General features: G+C 39.0%; 1 protein-coding gene across 3 annotated transcripts in view; it reads left to right on the plus strand.

The window, feature by feature from the left end:
- The first annotated feature begins 285 nt into the window (after positions 1 to 285).
- The window catches only part of FMN2 (formin 2), a 248,618-nt gene continuing 229,294 nt past the window's right edge, over positions 286 to 19,609 (plus strand). Inside the window, exons 1-3 of one of the 3 annotated variants that reach the window (XM_037895301.2) lie at positions 286 to 347; positions 1,592 to 1,662; positions 13,065 to 15,071. In XM_037895301.2, coding sequence (XP_037751229.1) covers positions 13,139 to 15,071 — 1,933 coding nt within the window. In that variant the 5' untranslated portion in view covers positions 286 to 347; positions 1,592 to 1,662; positions 13,065 to 13,138. Of the gene's footprint in view, positions 348 to 1,573; positions 1,663 to 1,694; positions 1,885 to 13,064; positions 15,072 to 19,609 lie in introns of those variants that run through there. The other 2 variants (XM_043543314.1, XM_037895302.2) reach the window with 2 other exon arrangements.

The raw sequence follows: 19,609 nt of genomic DNA on the forward strand, positions 1-19,609 counted from the left end.
GATTAGGTGACATTTTCCCAGAGGCAGTTAATGGCTATTATGATCATTCTCTATTTATATTCTGTCAAGGCAATTGTACGCTCCCCAGTTGTGGCATCTAATTGCCTTTACATTATAAAAATAAGTATAAGCTTCTTTCCACCACTTACCCGATTAACTGTATATTTTATTGAGAGGCTAGGTCAAAGATCCCCACTGCACTCTCTACCCTACAGCTCCGGGAAAGGAGTCCGTCCTTTAAAGAGAGACTGAGTCTTATTCCTTCCAAATCAGAACCCATCCTGCCTGAAGACAAGGAGCAGCTGGCTAAGGATGGAGGCCCCCAGCCAGCCAGAATCTGAGCAACCGTGAGCTCCTTGCCTGCTGCCCCTCAGCAGGCTCTTGTATGTAAAGGACGAGGCCCATTGACACCACTCCACCCCACCCATTCTAATGACATAGATCTCTGTGTGGAGGGAGGGTCCTGCCTTCCACCCCCTGCCTTCCCAGCAGAGCACCCTGTGTGTAGGGTCTTCACCCCTGTTATCTCCTTTCTACCCTAACAGAGCCCTCAGCTGTGGTGGAGGTGGTAAGAATCTCTATGGAGAGCGTCCCCTGCTAGTGTGTCAGGGGGAGTCCTTTCCTAGAGGGCCCACTGCTTCAGGGAATAAGGACCCTCAACCAGCCAACTGGCAGTGGTGGCCAGGCCCTGCCACAACCACATTTCTAAGTGTCAGTGGTATAGTACTTTCTTCACAGCTATCTGAAAAGAGGGATCAGACAGGGTCCCCCTACACAGCTGCTAAAAGAAGAGTAGGGGACACCTCACTTGTCCACAGCTGGAGGTCTCTCTTGGCATGAACTGGCTATTTTCAGTTTCTGGAGTAGATGCCCATCTGCTACTCAGTCTCCAGGCAGTGTGAGATGATGTTGCTACCTACTGTACATAATATATAACCATGCTGAGGGTACTATTAGGCCTGTTAGTTGCTGTGGCCCTGAGGGTTCAATAACTGAACCAGGCAGTGTAGTTTACTCTTATGTTCTATTTTTGTGCAGGTTGTATTGTTAAGTGCTAAGGGTATCACCATACTATTAACCACACTGTCACTGCTGGTTAGCTATCTCCTTCCACCTATTTGTTCTAGAGATTCTTGTGGTTTCCCTGAACTGGGCATTTTACTAGTAAAGGCACCAGTCCTGCAGTGAGTAACTCCTGGGTACAGAGGTCTGCCTGTCTAGAGTTCATTGAAGAATTAGGGCCTAAAGCACTGACTGCTTAAAAATCCACATTTAAATTAAAAATTTTCAATTTTCAATATGTATTTTTACTGTGAAATGATACCTTATTGTCACTACTCTATACGGTCTTAACCAGTGACTGCTGCTAAAGTAAATCATCATAAAACAACTCTCAGCTCCCCACACAGTTTATTAGAAATCCCCACAAAGCTCTATAACCCTACACTGACTATAATCTCCCCTAGCTGTAGCTCTCTCTTCCTCCAGTTCATGTCTCTGCCAGCTGTGAGCCATCATGTGGTTAGAGGGCAGTCAGCATGTTCAAAGTAAAGTGCCGGGGGGATCTTGCTGCTTTTGTTTTCCTCCCTAGTGATTTCCCCACCTCTGGGTAAAGAGTTGCTCTGCTTTGGCTTTGTTCAGGAAACTCAAGACCTTCCTCAGGTGAGTGAAATCAAAGCTGCCTGTGGCTCTTCCTGTTCCAGGTTGGGAGCTGAGTAAGCAGCAGGGCTGTGCTGAGTGGTAGCTGAGAGGACAATTCAGTGCAAGTTGGAGTAACAGCAGTGATGCTGCTGTTGCTAATAATAACAACGATTTACTTTTCCAAAATAAATACATCTTGATTCAAGATGCATCTGAGAGTGCAGAGAAAATGCATCTAGAGTTGTAAGTTTTAAACCTCCATTTTTTATTCTGTTCTGTGCACTGTTGCAAGCTTCTCTTGAGCTTTTTAGGAGGGGTGACCAGATCAGAAGGTTATTGTTGCTGGTATCAGGCTATCTGTTATCTACACCTATGCTATATTCTGCTTTCAGTCACTAGTATGGCTGATTACAAATGTTCAACGATGCAGGCAGCATTGGGGACTGACCTTGGGCTTTTGTTGAAGTGTTTTTGACCTTTTTTGGCACTTGTAAATTGCCACATTTTTAAGAATAGTTCTAATTTGATTTCAATCTTCCCGTAAGGCTAAAGATGCTTTTTGACTTCCTGAGAGAGTTTTTTTCTCTGTTATAGAGTATATGTGTGTCTTTTTTTCTCTCTCCCTGTATTTTAATAGAGTTTACACCCTGATCCTAGAAATGTATTTTGGGCCATGCTGCCTTTTAGCTATTATTGATTTTAGTTTTATGTTTTTGCATAGTTTTATGTTGTGCCTGATAAATGAAAAACGTGTTTGGAATTTGTTTTGTAAAGTATTTTATACTTTACATGGTGTCAACAAATGTATGCAAATCTCACCAAATATTCAGTGAGAGCATTTCACCCAATCACTTTCATGGTAACTTATCCTAAAACTGCCATTTTTACAACTTGCTGTGTCTTGAAGGAAATAAACAGAGCTAGTTTGGTGCACAGAGTATAGTGAACTTGACTATCCACGTGTACTGATGAATGCAGAGCAATGAATAAAGCTCTGATCCTGCAAAAACTTATACATATGCTTAACTCTACTTATGTAGGTAGTCTCACTTTGTCTAAGGCCCCTGTCCCGCAAAGAGAATTGTGTTGTGCCCTGAACCTCTGGGCAACCCCACTGAAATCAGCGTGGTTCTGTGTGGGTGCAGGGATTTTTCTGCGCAATTCTTGTGGCTGGATTAGGGCCAAAGTATGGATAACTGAGGACATTTTCAATGTAACTAACACACGGGGATATTGCCCTGTTTTAAATAGGCAGGCACTTGAAGAATTGGCTAATGATTCTGTACTAAATTGACAAACAATCTTTATGGTTGTAAATTATTAACTAAAAATATAAAAGTTATAGATTTTTTTTTTAATCAGTACGTTACTAGTATTTCCAAAAAACTTCAGGTCCCAAGACCAACTTTAATTTTTGGCAAGTTTCTCTCGTGAGGGAGCAAAATCAAACAAAACTGCCTGAAATTATAATAATATAATATTTATATATAATAATATATATAATAATAGGGCTCAGATTTTCCTAGATGCGATAGCTGATGGATTCCTTCAGCAAGTAGTTGCTGAACCGACTAGGGGGGATGCCATTTTAGATTTGGTCTTGGTGAGTAATGAGGACCTCATAGAGGAAATGGTTGTAGGGGATAATCTTGGCTCAAGTGATCATGAGCTAATTCAGTTCAAACTGAATGGAAGGATTAACAAAAATAAATCTGCGACTAGGGTTTTTGATTTCAAAAGGGCTGACTTTCAAAAATTAAGGAAATTAGTTAGGGAAGTGGATTGGACTGAAGAATTTATGGGTTTAAAGGTAGAGCAGGCCTGGGATTATTTTAAATTAAAGCTGCAGAAGCTATCGGAAGCCTGCATCCCAAGAAAGGGGAAAAAATTCATAGGCAGGAGTTGTAGACCAAGCTGGATGAGCAAGCATCTTAGAGAGGTAATTAAGAAAAAGCAGAAAGCATATAGGGAGTGGAAGAAGGGAGGGATCAGTAAGGCAAGCTACCTTATTGAGGTCAGAATATGTAGGGATAAAGTGAGACAGGCTAAAAGTCAAGTAGAGTTGGACCTTGCAAAGGGAATTAAAACCAATAGTAAAAGGTTCTATAGTCATATAAATAGGAAGAAAACAAAGAAAGAGGAAGTGGGACCGCTAAAAACTGAGGATGGAGTGGAGGTCAAGGATAATCTAGGCATGGCCCAATATCTAAACAAATACTTTGCCTCAGTCTTTAATAAGACTAAAGAGGATCTTAGGGATAATGGTAGCATGATAAATGGGAATGAGGATATGGAGGTAGACATCACCATATCTGAGGTAGAAGCGAAACTCAAACAGCTTAATGGGACTAAATCGGGGGGCCCAGATAATCTTCATCCAAGAATATTAAAGGAATTGGCACAAGAAATTGCAAGCCCATTAGCAAGAATTTTTAATGAATCTGTAAACTCAGGGGTTGTACCGTATGATTGGAGAATTGCTAACATAGTTCCTATTTTTAAGAAAGGGAAAAAAAGTGATCCAAGTAATTATAGGCCTGTTAGTTTGACATCTGTAGTATGCAAGGTCTTGGAAAAAATTTTGAAGGAGAAGGTAGTTAAGGACATTGAAGTCAATGGTAAATGGGACAAAATACAACATGGTTTTACAAAAGGTAGATCGTGCCAAACCAACCTGATCTCCTTCTTTGAGAAAGTAACAGATTTTTTAGATAAAGGAAACGCAGTGGATCTAATTTACTTAGATTTTAGTAAGGCGTTTGATACGGTGCCACATGGGGAATTATTAGTTAAATTGGATAAGATGGGCATCAATAGGAAAATTGAAAGGTGGATAGGGAATTGGTTAAAGGGGAGACTACAACGGGTCCTACTGAAAGGTGAACTGTCAAGTTGGAGGGAGGTTACCAGTGGAGTTCCTCAGGGATCGGTTTTGGGACCAATCTTATTTAATCTTTTTATTACTGACCTGGGCACAAAAAGTGGGAGTGTGCTAATAAAGTTTGCAGATGATACAAAGCTGGGAGGTATTGCTAATTTAGAGAAGGATAGGGATACCCTACAGGAGGATCTGGATGACCTTGTAAACTGGAGTAATAGGAATAGGATGAAATTTAATAGTGAGAAGTGTAAGGTCATGCATTTAGGGATTAATAACAAGAATTTTAGTTATAAGCTAGGGACGCATCAACTAGAAGTAACGGAGGAGGAAAAGGACCTTGGAGTATTGGTTGATCATAGGATGACTATGAGCTGCCAATGTGATATGGCTGTGAAAAAAGCTAATGTCGTCTTGGGATGCATCAGGAGAGGTATTTCCAGTAGGGATAAGGAGGTCTTAGTACCGTTATATAAGGCACTGGTGAGACCTCACCTGGAGTACTGTGTGCAGTTCTGGTCTCCCATGTTTAAGAAGGATGAATTCAAACTGGAACAGGTACAGAGAAGGGCTACTAGGATGATCCGAGGAATGGAAAACTTGTCTTATGAAAGGAGACTCAGGGAGCTTGGCTTGTTTAGCCTAACTAAAAGAAGGTTGAGGGGAGATATGATTGCTCTCTATAAATATATCAGAGGGATAAATACCAGAGAGGGAGAGGAATTATTTAAACTCAGTACCAATGTGGACACAAGAACAAATGGATATAAACTGGCCACTAGGAAATTTAGATTAGAAATTAGACGAAGGTTTCTAACCATCAGAGGAGTGAAGTTTTGGAATAGCCTTCCGAGGGAAGTAGTGGGGGCAAAAGATCTATCTTGCTTTAAGATTAAACTCGATAAGTTTATGGAGGAGATGGTATGATGGGATAACATGGCTTTGGTAATTAAATATTCATGGTAAATAGGCCCAATGGCCTGTGATGGGTTTTAGATGGGGTAAGATCCAAGTTACCCGGGAAAGAATTTTCTGTAGTATCTGGCTGATGAATCTTGCCCATATGCTCAGGGTTTAGCTGATCACCATATTTGGGGTCGGGAAGGAATTTTCCTCCTGGGCAGATTGGAAGGCCCTGGAGGTTTTTCGCCTTCCTCTGTAGCATGGGGCACGGATCACTTGCTGGAGGATTCTCTGCTCCTTGAGGTCTTTAAACTACAATTTGAGGACTTCAATAGCACAGATATAGGTGTGAGGTTTTTTTGTGGGAGTGGTGGGTGAAATTCTGTGGCCTGCGTTGTGCAGGAGGTCAGACTAGATGATCATAATGGTCCCTTCTGACCTAAATATCTATGAATCTATGAAAAAATTACCTTACTGGTGGTGAAACTCCACTAGCTGTGATCTGAATGAAACTTAACTTTCCTGTTATGGATATGAATTAGGATGCTGTCATATAATGATGCAAACTGACCCCACCCATCCTGTTCATTGCCCCAGTCCTGCAATCAGATCTGAGTGAGCATAAATGGAACTGATTGTAGGATCAGGATTTATGTCAGATACAGGGAGAACTCAAGCACATTTTGCAAGAATATGTAGGCTATTTTTTTTTTTTATTGGAGAGGGTGAGAGGGACATTGGTCCATGTATTCATATGAGCATAAAAGGTTTATCTGGCTTGTATCTGGGTCAGATTATAGCTCTAGGTGGTATGTATCATGGCATACTAATAAAAGGGCAATGTGACCCCATTTAATGAATTAGCATTTGATCTCTTGACACCTGGATCCATTAAGCAGCCATTTTCATGCGTAAATAGCCAGAATACTAGTGGTCGTGGTTTTTCAAATACAAGATACATAGAATATTTGAACAAATAGAACAGATCTCTTTGATGTCATATAGTATACAGTAACCCCTATTATAGAGCCTAGTCTAGAACGTGATCTGCACAGCTGGATCCTTGTGCATGTGGGCAGCTCCTGTGAAGTCTGGAGTGAGCATTGATTGGAAATTTTGGGAAGCTGGGTCACAGCAGCTGAAATAACATCTTTCTCTACCTTATCCTTCACCACTCACCCCGCCCCCCCAATTTACACCACATGTCCAACCTTAATGTTGACCAAAAACAATTACAAAAAATGTACACCAAGATCCAAATAACAATGACTGTACTAACAAGCTATCGAAGTATATTTCTTATTAAAGGAATTAATTTCCAGTACACTAGTCTGGTATAGCACTGCAGTATCTTCAGTGTTCACTATATTCAAAAATTTATATCTTAGTTGTTGCAATTTGGCAGTTTTAAAGGTATTGTGCAAAATCTACTTTTGATTTAAATAGCATACACTTCTGGGCAACTAACACAATTTAAAACACCACACAAATCAACCATCTCCATTTTATTCAGAATAATATTCTTCGAGTCCACTTACATGTGACCCTATCAGAACATTTGAATTCTTAATTTAAGGGCTTAATTCTGAAGTTTACAATACACAGGCAGATTGCTGCACCGACACAGAGGCCTGCTGAAATCACGGAGGCTCTGTATGGGTGCTATGGTCCAGCCTCATATTACAAATTGCAGGATCAGGGCCTTAAGGTAACCTGGAATTATGTTCCTATTTAAATCTTTACTACATACAGTTTCTTAAATATATAATTCAGCTATATATTTCCATTAAGTATGTAAATTGAGGGTGTGACAAATTGGGGAAACGTGTATTATTTCTTACTAATATTATGTATGAACCTGTTTCCCTGTTGAATGTAAATGGTCAGATCAAAGGAGGCTGTAAAAAGTGAGGTGGTTAAGGAACCCAGAAAGAGTACTGCAGTGACGCAAATAAGGCAGTCTCAGGTACCCTGCTTCAAAGCCCTTAAGACAACAATGGCTGGGCCATCAATTGGGGGAAGAAACTACTGGGCTGGGCACAATCCAGACTAAGATGATTTTTTCTTTTATAAGGCTAAACCTGAGATCATGAGACCCTAATGGGTTAAAAGGTGGCCCTGGCAGAACTGGAAGGGAGAAAGTGTGAGCAGGCTATGAGGCTGACCCAGGAAGAGGTTGATTGAGAGTCAGGGTCTGCAGCAAGTCATCTGTGGCTTGATTTCCAGAGAGAGGAGGCAACATTGAGGTTATGTCATGTCTGACTAGGTGCGTGAGGGGAATACCAAGCGTAGGTCAGACAATATGTGTATAGGTTTCTTTGCTAATTTAAAATCCACTTTTCTAATCTCTGTGAGCTGATTTGAGTAAAATAAATCATATGTTGTTTTGGAGAAACTGCTCTTGTTCTGTGTGTCTGCATGCTATTACTGACCACAGGCTCCTGCAGGGGGAACTCTGGCAGGGTCCACACCCAGTTGGACCTGCTAAGTAACATGGCCAACTGTTACACCTCTAGGTATCCAGGGAGGTGTAACCTAGAGACCCCATTGCAGAGTGGTTGGATTGTGGGATCCCACCACAGAGTGAAGGGCGGGGGACGCACAGGCCTGCCTGTTGTAAGGGGTACACTTGAGGGACTTGAAAAGGGTTCCAAAGAGGGCAGCCTACCCAGGAGCCATGACTGGGGATACTTAACATTAGGTGGGTTGGGTCAGTTGAATAAAATGAATGTGTGTGATAGAGGATTACATGGCAGTGGAGAACTGACTGTTTCCCTAATATGTCATTTCCAGACATACTAATTTTTTTCTAAGGTGTATGAGTCTTGTAAACTGAAGGTAGTTTTTTTTTTTTTTAAATGTGTCTTAACTCTGTTTGTGAACATTTCTGGTGTGCATTTTATGACATAAAGCAGAGTATATTAAGGTACACATTTAACCCAAAACAACATGAGTAGACAATATGGCATATACAGTATGTATTGTGACAGAACTGACGATGTTGGAGCCTGAAATTTTAAATTTCCTGTCTTGTGATTTTTAACAATGTGACCTTAGGACCATGTATTGGGAACTGCTAATATGGAATCCTGTGCTAATATGGAGTCACTCTGAGATACAAAGAAAAATGTTTAGCAAATAGAAAAGGACAAAATTAGTAAGGAAAAAGTTCTGTTCAAACAAACCTGACTGTTTAGTTGATTGTGCTAATGCACAATGAACTAATGTAAGTGCAGTTCTGAGAGTTTTTTTGTGCTTGCATGTATTTGAGCACATGTATGTGTATATATCTAAATAGTTTTAGTCAGTCATGCTAATACTATATTTTCAAAAACGATTTTATGAACTAAGTGTCATTTGTTAGTCCTACAAGAGTCTGGCAGACTTCAATGGGACAGCTTGCAGTATTAATGTTAAGCACATGTATAAGTGTTTGCAGGATCAGGCTTATGAATGCTTGTTATAATTACTAGGAGTCACATTCTGTCACTTTTAGTCATGCTGAGTAGTCCTGTTCCATGCCGAGTCATTTTAATTGGGGGGGGGGGGTGAAACAGGGTGACCCCCTTTCTCCTATTTTATTTAATATCGCTATAGATCCCCTTTTAACTAGGCTAGAATTAGAAGGAAGTGGATTTTATGTTCAGGGTAGTAGTGTCACGTTGTTGGCATTTGCCAACGACGTGGCAATTTTAAGTAATTCATATCAAGGGATGGCTAAAAATTTGGATATTTAAAGTGTTTTTGTAGTAATCTTTGTATCAATGTGAAGAAGACTAAAGGTTTCCACATTTTATTGAAATATAAAACTTATGTAGTGAATCCAAAAGAAAATTGGAACATAGGGACTGAGAAAATTGAGTATGTTCAACTGGGAGAATTTGAGAAATATTTAGGTGCAGAAATAGATCCCTGGATAGGTATTAGAGGGTTGTCACTCAGGGAGAAGCTGAATGAATGGAGTGAGAGTTGGATTAAGGCCTCCTTGAAACAGGCTCAGAAATTACTGATTTTACAAACATTCATTTTACCAAGTCTATTTTATAACCTACTTTTAATAGAACCCCCTTTTTACCTTTTAAATGATTTGGATGTTTTAGTTGTAAAATTTGTTTGGCTATTTTTCTATTTACCGCAATGCACCACTGATGGATTATTTTATTCAAGAGGAAAGGACGGAGATCTTGCGCTCACAAAATTTAGTATACAAATTCCAAATATGTTAGTTCGAAAATGGAGGAGACACATTGTCTCCAAAAATAGTTGGCTAGATCTCTCATAGTTATATGCTGGAGAAAATTTAATCGATAAGATATTGATATTTAGTGCAGCAACACCCCATCCTAGAAAATGGAGAGAAGAAGAATTTTTAAGATGGGGTGAGTTGCGATGTCAGGGAATAGGAATTAAGTATTTTAAAAATGAATTAGTAATTCATTTATGAAAAATTCTAGTAAGATTAAGTCATCTTCATTTATTGCAGCACTTCAACTTAAAGCAAATATATACCCTACAAGGGAAATGTAGCAAGAGGAAGAGGGGAAATAAATGCCTTTTGTAGATGGTGCGAGAAATGATACCCCACATTTCCGGACAATGTTATAAAACCAAGGATGCTAGAATTAAAAGACACAATAGGGTAGTTTTGGCTGTTATAGATAAGGTAGTTAAATTAGGATGGAAAGCTTTAGTAGAACCCCACTTAAGAAATAGTAGGGGAGAGTTGAGAAAAACAGATATTATATTTACCAAAGATGATGCGGTGGTGGTGGATGTTACAGTGCGGTGGAAGGATAATGCCAAAAGTTTGGAGCAAGCCCACAGAGAGAAAGTGACTTATTACCTCGAATTAGAGGTAGAAATCAAGAACTTAATGGGAGGTTAAAATATCCACTTCTTTGGCCTTGTGCTTGGGGTGCATGGCAAGTGGAGTGATGGAAATAATGATCTTCTGGAAATATTAGGTATTTAGAGAGGCAAAAATTTTAAAGAGAACATTTGTAGACTCGTTTTATATTCCACAGTCGACATGATGGCTATGTTCAGTGATATATAAAGATCCTGGAGCTTCCATTCTGTGTATCTTATCAAAACTAAATTTTAGCTATTTTGTTTCCATATTTTAATTTTGGATTATTGGTTTGCAATAGCTATATATCCATTGCTATTTACTATCTGTCCCTTCATATATAATGGTTTTAAAAATTATTAATAAAATTAATGGATTATATCCTATTTTAAATTATTATTTTTTATCTTTACTGGATTGGATGCGGACTGGCCGCTTATAGTAACCAGAAAAAGGCAGGTAGTCATGCCTATACATAAATAGCCAAAATCAGTGTAGGAGGAATCAAGCCCTATATTGGGATAGAAACTCTTAAACTATGCTTTTAAGTTTCTGTAAGGCTTATTGAGTAGATGAAGGAGAACTGGTTCACATAATTTAATTGAACTTTCAAAAAAGCCTTTTGGAAAAATCCTCTCACAAGAGGCTTTTAAGGAATGTATGTAGTGATAGCGTGGGCAGTAAAGTACTACCATAGATTAGAAATTGGCTAAGAGGCAGAAAACAAACACTGGGAATAAAGGGTCAATGAACTGAGGAAAAAGTGCCATAAGACGTTCTGTACTAATATATTTATAAATGATTGGGAAAAGGGGGTGGACAATACAATGGGAAAATTTGGCATAAGATACTGTTATGTATGTTAGTTAAGACTATATAAATCAGTGGCACATGCTTACCTGGAATATCATGATTGGTTTTGATCACCCTAATTCCAAAAGAGTATGGTAGAAATAGAGGAGGCTCAGATATGAGCAATGAAAATATTAGGGACATGGAAAGACTTCCACATGAAAAAACAGGAAAGATTTGGGCTATTTAGTTTAGAGAAGGTAAACTGTGAACTCCTATTTATCGATTCTCATAATACAAGAACAAAGACATCCATTGAAACTGAAAGGCAAGTAGTTTAAAACTGATCAAAGGAAATTCCTTTTTATACAACATAATTATGTTGTAGAACTCATTGATACAAGGTACATCACTGAGGCCAAACACTTAGTATGATTTATAGAATCATAGAAGATTAGGATTGGAAAAGACCTCAGGAGGTCATCTAGTCCAATCCCCTGCTCAAAGCAGGACCAACTCCAACCAAATCATCCCAGCCAGGGCTTTGTCAAGCCAGGCCTTAAAAACTTCAAAGGAAGGAGATTCCACCCCTCCCTAGGGAACCCATTCCAGTGCTTCACCACCCTCCTAGTGAAATAATTTTTCCTAATAGCCAACCTAGACCTCCCCCACTGCAACTTGAGACCATTGCTTCTTGTTCTGTCATCTGCTACCCCGAAAACAGCCTAGCTCCATCCTTTTTGGAACCCCCCTTTGGGTAGTTGAAGGCTGCTATCAAATCCTCCCTCACTCTTCTCTTCTGCAGACTTAATAAACCCAGTTCTCACAGCCTCTCCTCATAAGTCATGTGCCCCAGCCCCCTGATCATTTTCGTTGCCCTCCGCTGGACTCTCTCCAATTTGTCCACATACTTTCTGAAGTGAGGGGCTCAAAACTGGATGCAATACACCAGATTAGATATTTGTGTGGCTGAGAACATCTACCTTCAAGACATAAACCAATTACTAACTGATAGGTGTTAGGAAGAAGCTTCCCCTATGAGCAGCTAATGACATAATTGCCCACTATGGGTTTTTTTTTTTTGTCCTTTCATCTAAAGCATCAATTACTGCTGCTGTCAGAAACAGGATGCTGGATTAGAGAGTCCACTGAGGTAATCCAGCCTGGCAATTTCTGTGTTCTTATGCCCCTTTGTTCCCATTTTAGTTAAATTACTTCATGGAATTTAATCCCATGATTACAAAGCAGCCCCTCCCAAAAAACCCCCCACAAACAAAACAAGCAAAATTGCACTATATTTGTTTTGAAAGTAGGATTTTTTTTTAAATGAAATGCATATACTCACTTGTGAACCAGAAATAGAAAAATAAAATATATCTTTTATATAAAATATTGTTTGTAGTTTCAAAATAGCTAACCAGCAGCAGCGTTTAAACCAATTGTTATAAAATATTTATATATGAACAGGGGAACACTTTACCTGTATCCTTTACTTCAGAGTTGCATTTGGCTGGTGCTGCTTGATTTAATTCGTTTCATATCAAATGTTTTTATAAGAGGAAACAATGGTATTGTGTTTTTAATATTGATGAGCTTACTGTCCTGAGAATAATTGTATATGTACCTTCTCAATACAAACTGTTTGTTTTATATGGTAATTGTACTAATACAATATCCCACTCAAAGTTCAATGTATATCTTTGAGAGTGGGTTCAATGGATCAGTTTGCATACACACCATTTTTTTATTTTTAGAGAGGTGTGTTTTGTTTTTTGTTTTTTAAGAAGGAGAACTTATTTAACTGTGTCTTTATGGTACAAATGAGCTAAATGTGTAAAATACACATGGTATTGTGTAGCCTATTGAAGTAACATGTTTAAGAACTTTATATATTATTAAACTAGCCTATTTGTATTTTTGGGGCTTACTAGTTTATTCCTCTAGGTAATGACAGAGTAATTATGGTACCTCTCATTTAACTTTTCTTCTTCTTTTTTCCAGGAATTTGAACTTTGAAGTCCTGAAATTGTAGCTATTTGATAACAAACTGAGCTGTGATCTCCCCTGAGCTTACAATGCAAGCAATTCAAACAGTGGAAAAAGAAGTAACTCTTATAAAGGAAACACTTTTCACAGAATCTTTTATAAAGAAAGAGGAACGTAGCAGATCCACAGTGCAAAAGCAACTGTGTCAGGAGCAGCCATTGGAAGGAGCTGTCTGCAGCTTTCAGTGCTGTACTGAGCATGTCCCAGTAGAGCACAGTGCAAGCTGCATATTATGCAAAAAGGCAGCTCTAGCAGATGGGGGAGAGGCACAGCAAGCATTTGCGTCGCTTGCATCACCACCGCCTGAAAACAAACCTGGATTGCTAGAGAGGAGCTCGCCGGCAGGCCAAGTGAATGAAATCCAGCAGCATGGCTTGATTTCTGAAGGGGTTGGATTGCTAAAAATCATGGGGAACCAAGATGGGAAGCTAAAGAAAAATACAGGTGATGTATGTGAAGGAGGAGAGGATGCTTCTGGGCCCAAGGATACAGAAGGCACAAAGAAGGGAGCAGGAAGCAAAAAAGGACTGGGGAAGCATGGTAAAGGAAGTGAATCTGGCAAAAAGAAGGGTAAGTCAGACTCTCGGGCCTCAGTGTTTTCAAATCTGAGGATCAGAAAAAATCTGTCCAAGGCTAAAGATGGGACCAGTAGTTCAAGGGAGGATGTTTTAGAAAGCCAGGCCTTGCATACAGGGGAGCTGGACAGTGCTCATTCAATTATTAACAAAACTCCGGATATAAGCATTTCTGCAGATGAAGCGGGTCTCTCGGACACAGATGCTGAGCATTTTGAAATTACAAATGAAACTCGCCCAGCTGCTGCAGAGGCACAGGATGGACAAAGGACCAGCTCTGGCTCCGATACAGATATATACAGTTTCCATTCAGCCACAGAACAAGAGGATTTGCTTTCTGATATCCAGCAAGCTATTAGACTGCAGCAGCAGCAGGGGGCAATTAACACTGGAACTGAGGAGCAGGTCACCAAAACAATGGATCCACACATGGCTAATTCTCAAGCAGCCCCCTTAGATCTTGAACGGTTTCTTTCAGTGACTAGCAGTGACAAAGAGAGTAGCCCAGAAACTGAGCTGGCTGTCTCAGCAATATCTGAAATTACAGAAACCATTCCCCACAGTGAAATTGAAAGTGAACTGAAAGATACAGCGTATCCTGGTAACCATTTATTTGAAACACAAGAACACAAGCTATGGACTGCTGAACAGGAACATCTTGAGGCTGAAGTGAATGCTGTAGCTAGTGAACTCAAGGATTATCCACATTTAAATGCAGCAGTGGCAGAAAATGGGTCTCACGTAGACAGTTCTGCATTCCATTTTCTGTTCCCAGCAGCAGATTCGGAGACTAAAATTAGTGAAGTACAAGCTGTTGATTTCCCAGGTTCTGGAAGAGATGATGATTTTTCAGATGCAGGCCATGATCATGCTGCTGAGACTCAGGAAGGCAAATGCAGTTTATCAGCTAGCCAAGAGGCACTGGAGAGTGGTTTTTCTACTGAAATGAAAAATGGCACTTTGTCATCTGGGGAGATAGTGGAAAGTCCTCAGCTCAGTTCCCGATGCTTTAAGCCATACCTAATTAACCCATGTTACATCAAAACCACAACTAGGCAGCTGAGTTCTCCCAGTCAGTCACCTTCTCTTTCCCCATCCCAGAGCCCACTTTTTAAGAGACGACGCGAGTCCTTCCACAGAAAAGAGAAGGAATCAATCAAGAAGCAAAGGTCCGTCAGTTTGGCTGGTTATTTCAGTCGATCAGCAGATTGGACAGAAGAGCTATCTGATCACAAAGGTGAAATATCTAAAAAGGTTGGCTCTGCAGACTTATTGGAGTACAGGAGGTCCAGGGAGAGATTGCAAGAAGAAAGAGAGCCTTTGACTCACTCAAGGAAGTCCTCAGGAGTCCAGGCTTCTACTGATAACTTTCCCAATGTCTTTACAGGTGAGTGACTTTTATTAAGTTTAGTAAAGTGACTTTCTGGGTAAAAATCTTACAGGTATACATTTCAGACCTCCAAAATAGCATGTGCTAAGTTTAGATTCAAATCTTATCTGTGCAAATTAAGGCCCCAACCTTGCAAACACACAGGCTTTTTATGCATGTGAGTGATGCCGCTGTGGTCAATGGGACTACATGTAGTCATAACATTAAGCATATGCATAAGTGTTTGCAGGGTTGGGGGCTTAATTTGCTGGATCAGCATTTAATACTTTACAATTTCCCCACAGGTAAGGGTATTAAATATATTGAGAAATTGTAGTTGAAAACTGTACTGAAATGTTCTGTCACAGGTAAGTTGGCTCTCTGGATGTGTAGAACATTCAGAAAAGAAACTTTCGTGTGTGTATGTGTCTATTGTATTGCAGTGGTGCCTGCAGGACCCAGTTGTGATTGGAACTCAGTTGTGCTGGGCACTGCACAGATATGGAGTAAACTGTGGGAGATGAACATCGAGTCTCACAATATAGATTGATTGGTCAGCATCTACTTATTCCAAGTTTTAAACCCTTCCAAAATAGTGGATCTGTTGGACCTACTTGATGTTAGACACATTTACATATCTAACAGTAGCACTATTCGTTCCTCTTACAAGAAGAGGCATGTGGTACAAAATGGAATAAGGAGTTCAAGCACAGAAGGGCCACGCTGCAGAAAACAGGCTTTAAAAGCTTGTGATGGAAAACTTGGTGGTTTTGGCCTGTTTGCCATGCAGGCTACATTGTGTAACTCATTCAGGTGTAACATATTTAGGAAAGCATTCACTGATCTTGCCTGTTAGGCATCTTATAGCATTATGTCAGAAAGCTTAGAAATGCCTATTTTAAAATAGCACGCAGTTTGATTGGAATGTTCTGTATTTACTGCCCCTTATTTTCCTCTTTGTTTTTGGAGATATTGTGTGTGTGTGTGTGGTTTTTTGGTCTTTGTTTAAGTTGAGCCTTCAACAAATAGAGCAGGCCTGTGTCACATCCGTCACATATGTTCCCTAATTTTCAATACATCTCTGATGTTTTGGAAAACTATGTAAGTTATAAGACACTGCAGTGCTACAAAGTTTACACAAATATTCCTTTGTTCGATTGGCTTAATCTTACACACAAGCTAACACCAGGCTAGATTTGGAAGGAGATGGAGGTCATACTGAATACATAATTTTAACTTACCCATCTTTCAATGCTGTTTGAAAAAATGCTGTGAGTACTATTTTTAGCACCTTTATAAAGTGTGACAGGTTTCAGAATAACAGCCGTGTTAGTCTGTATTCGCAAAAAGAAAAGGAGGACTTGTGGCACCTTAGAGACTAACCAATTTATTTGAGCATAAGCTTTCGTGAGCTACAGCTCACTTCATCGGATTAGCTGTAGCTCACGAAAGCTTATGCTCAAATAAATTGGTTAGTCTCTAAGGTGCCACAAGTACTCCTTTTCTTTATAAAGTGGTGGGTCTAATTTTGCTTTCTTAAAGAAACATTGCCTTATATGATTTTTTTAAATCATGACAGTCATTTTTACTATCCACAATTCTGTTTCTTTAATAAAAAGGTAACTAAAATATCTCCTTGTTTATAGCCAAGATTTTAACCTTATTTTTAATCATGTATTACCATTTGTGCTCCTCCTTTACCCTTCCTACTTCACTCAGTTTGCACAGTGCAATGTGACAGTTTAACTTTTTGTTTCTAGTCCTTTTCACTAGCTGTTCTTGTAGAACAGCACAGTACTCCTGGATGTGTGTTGTTCAGATTGAAATATTACATATTAGTCATGATTTTTGTAATTCAATGAGTACATTTGTACATTATTTTTTTTAAAGGAGTAGACTTGAGCAAAAATCCTCCATCTAAACTTTGGAGTCAGAACCCAGATCTTGATCTGAATTCCACGTCCCATCTGCATTAGATTGAATCTGTGCCCATTTTCAAATCCCTCCCCATCTTCACCACAAACTTTGGATCTAATTTTAAAACTCGCCAAATGCAAAATTCTGATGTGGGATCATCTCTATTTTATACTGGAGTTTCTAAATCCTTTTCTAACAAATAATACATAAATATTTGCTGAAAGCAGTGTCTTAATAAAGCTTTATAATTTAAAAAAATCCCACAAACTTGTTCACTCATTTTCTCTCTCTTTCCCCTTTATGGCTGTGCTTTTAGAATAGATTTTAGTTATGATAAAAACTGAAGTATTCTGGTTTATTTTAAGGTCCTCTTTTCCATGGATAGCTTCTCATTTCTTACAGATATTTTTTTTTCTCATCCTGTAAGCACTTCTTGGTTTTCATTCCCTATATCTCCAACAATCTAAAGAGTGTAATTGTGAAAGGAGTAGTGTCCAATGCAGCAGTAGCTCTGTCTGTCATAGAAATTACTGTGACCCTCATTTGCATGCATATGCCAGCTGTCTGTGCAAGCAGAGGGTGATTATGCCTTTCATGTTATGCAGGATGGTTACGTTTAAAATGAAAGAACTAGAACTATAATTTATGCATAAAAGAACAGGCTATTGTCCTTTTTTATTGCCTGCAAATTGACAGAACAGTGTAAATAATAACAACTGGTGTGAAAGAAAATGGGAAATAAAGGTAACATTAACTTTCCCAGAAACTGTCCCTATTCTCTCATATAGTATCAGAAAAGCTTCCCTTGCTTTCTACTAAAAAATATTCCCACTGAGCATCCATCACAGCAACATTTATAGAAATAAAATATGGTATCTTCCTGACTCTTGAACAGTGTGCTTTTTCTGAAAAAAATGTATTATTTCCAGCAAATTTAAGTGCGGTTGAGGGATTGGGATTACTAAATAGATTTTAAGCAAGCAATCTTTATGGTTTCTTATGTCTCTTTGAAATCTAAGTATCTTGTCTAGAGCACTACATCTTGCTATGCAGCGCTTGCAGTCAGTACATAATATCTGCATGCTATATAGGATCAAGTCAAGTATTCCACATCAGTTCTGTTACTGATTTTAATGACAGCAGGTTGTGAGCACATGACTGGCCTAATTCACAGTGTATTGTATTTAGGCTCTGTGCCCTGTGATTATTATAGTGATCCACGTGTTCTAAGGCTGTTCTAACACATGACATAAATAGTACTGAGCAGTTGAAATTGTAATGCTAATATATTTCATATTCTGTTGCGATTTTTTTTCTTCTAATTTTTGATAGAATTGATTTAAGGAATTTTTCTTAGTATAGTTTAAAAATAAATAGCTAGTGGTCAGGTGTCAAGCTGTTTTAGGAAAACATATGCAATATAGAAAAGGAGTACTTGTGGCACCTTAGAGACTAACCAATTCATTTGAGCATAAGCTTTCGTGAGCTACAGCTCACTTCATACCGTGGAAAATACGGAAGATGTTTTTATACACACAGACCATGAAAAAACGGGTGTTTATCACTACAAAAGGTTTTCTCTCCCCAACCCCACTCTCCTGCCGGTAATAGCACCAGTGGGGTGGGGGAAGAGAAAACCTTTTGTAGTGATAAACACCCGTTTTTTCATGGTCTGTGTGTATAAAAACATCTTCCGTATTTTCCACGGTATGCATCCGATGAAGTGAGCTGTAGCTCACGAAAGCTTATGCTCAAATGAATTGGTTAGTCGCTAAGGTGCCACAAGTCCTCCTTTTCTTTTTGTGAATACAGACTAACACAGCTGTTACTCTGAAACCGGTCAATATGCAATATAGGTTGCCAAGAAAGCAAGTTTGCATATTTTTATCATTTAAATCCTGATAAACCATAATACCAGACTAAGCATGCTGTGGGGCAAGTTTATAGTTCGTTCTGAAATTAAGACAGTGGATCCATTTTTTAGACAGATAGCTGTTTGAAATTGCAGCAACAGTAATTACAAGAGTCTAGATTTCAACATGATGTGCATTGGGAGCATTATTTTTCACTTATGGTCCCAACAGGACTAGAGCAGGACATGAATGGAAAAAATCAAATCCTGCAGTTTCTGGGTATGTTTTTGAATTGTTTTCCTGACATTAATAGAGATTTTGTGGTAGAAAAGTGGAATTGCTGGTCCCCAACATTAGAATAATGGACATAGAGCTAATAATTTTGATGAAGGCCTTTTTTTATTAACTGAATGTATCATAGTATTAACCATAGCAACTTCAATAGGATTTTTAGTAGAAAGCTTTACCAGCTCTTTTCCTGTCTTTAGGGATTCACTCAGTCATTTCAAATGGTAACGTATTAATTTTGTTTAAAAAAAACCCAAAAAACAAAAAAAAACCCAGCTTTTAGCCTGGCTGCAAGGTACTTGTTAAATTTGTTTGAATCTGTTTGAATTAGACACATGCATTTTTAAATGTTTGGTTTTTGTCTGTCTGTGTCTCTCTCAGAATAATTAACAATAATTAAAAACCCCTGAAGGCAATCACTTTTGTGGGCTTAAAGTCTGATTCGCTTTTACACTAAGGCTCCTTTACAGCACTCTGGCAGTAAATGTAATGTCACTT

The sequence above is a fragment of the Chelonia mydas genome, chromosome 3 (genome assembly GCF_015237465.2).
Source record: "Chelonia mydas isolate rCheMyd1 chromosome 3, rCheMyd1.pri.v2, whole genome shotgun sequence".
Lineage (NCBI taxonomy): Eukaryota > Metazoa > Chordata > Testudines > Cheloniidae > Chelonia > Chelonia mydas.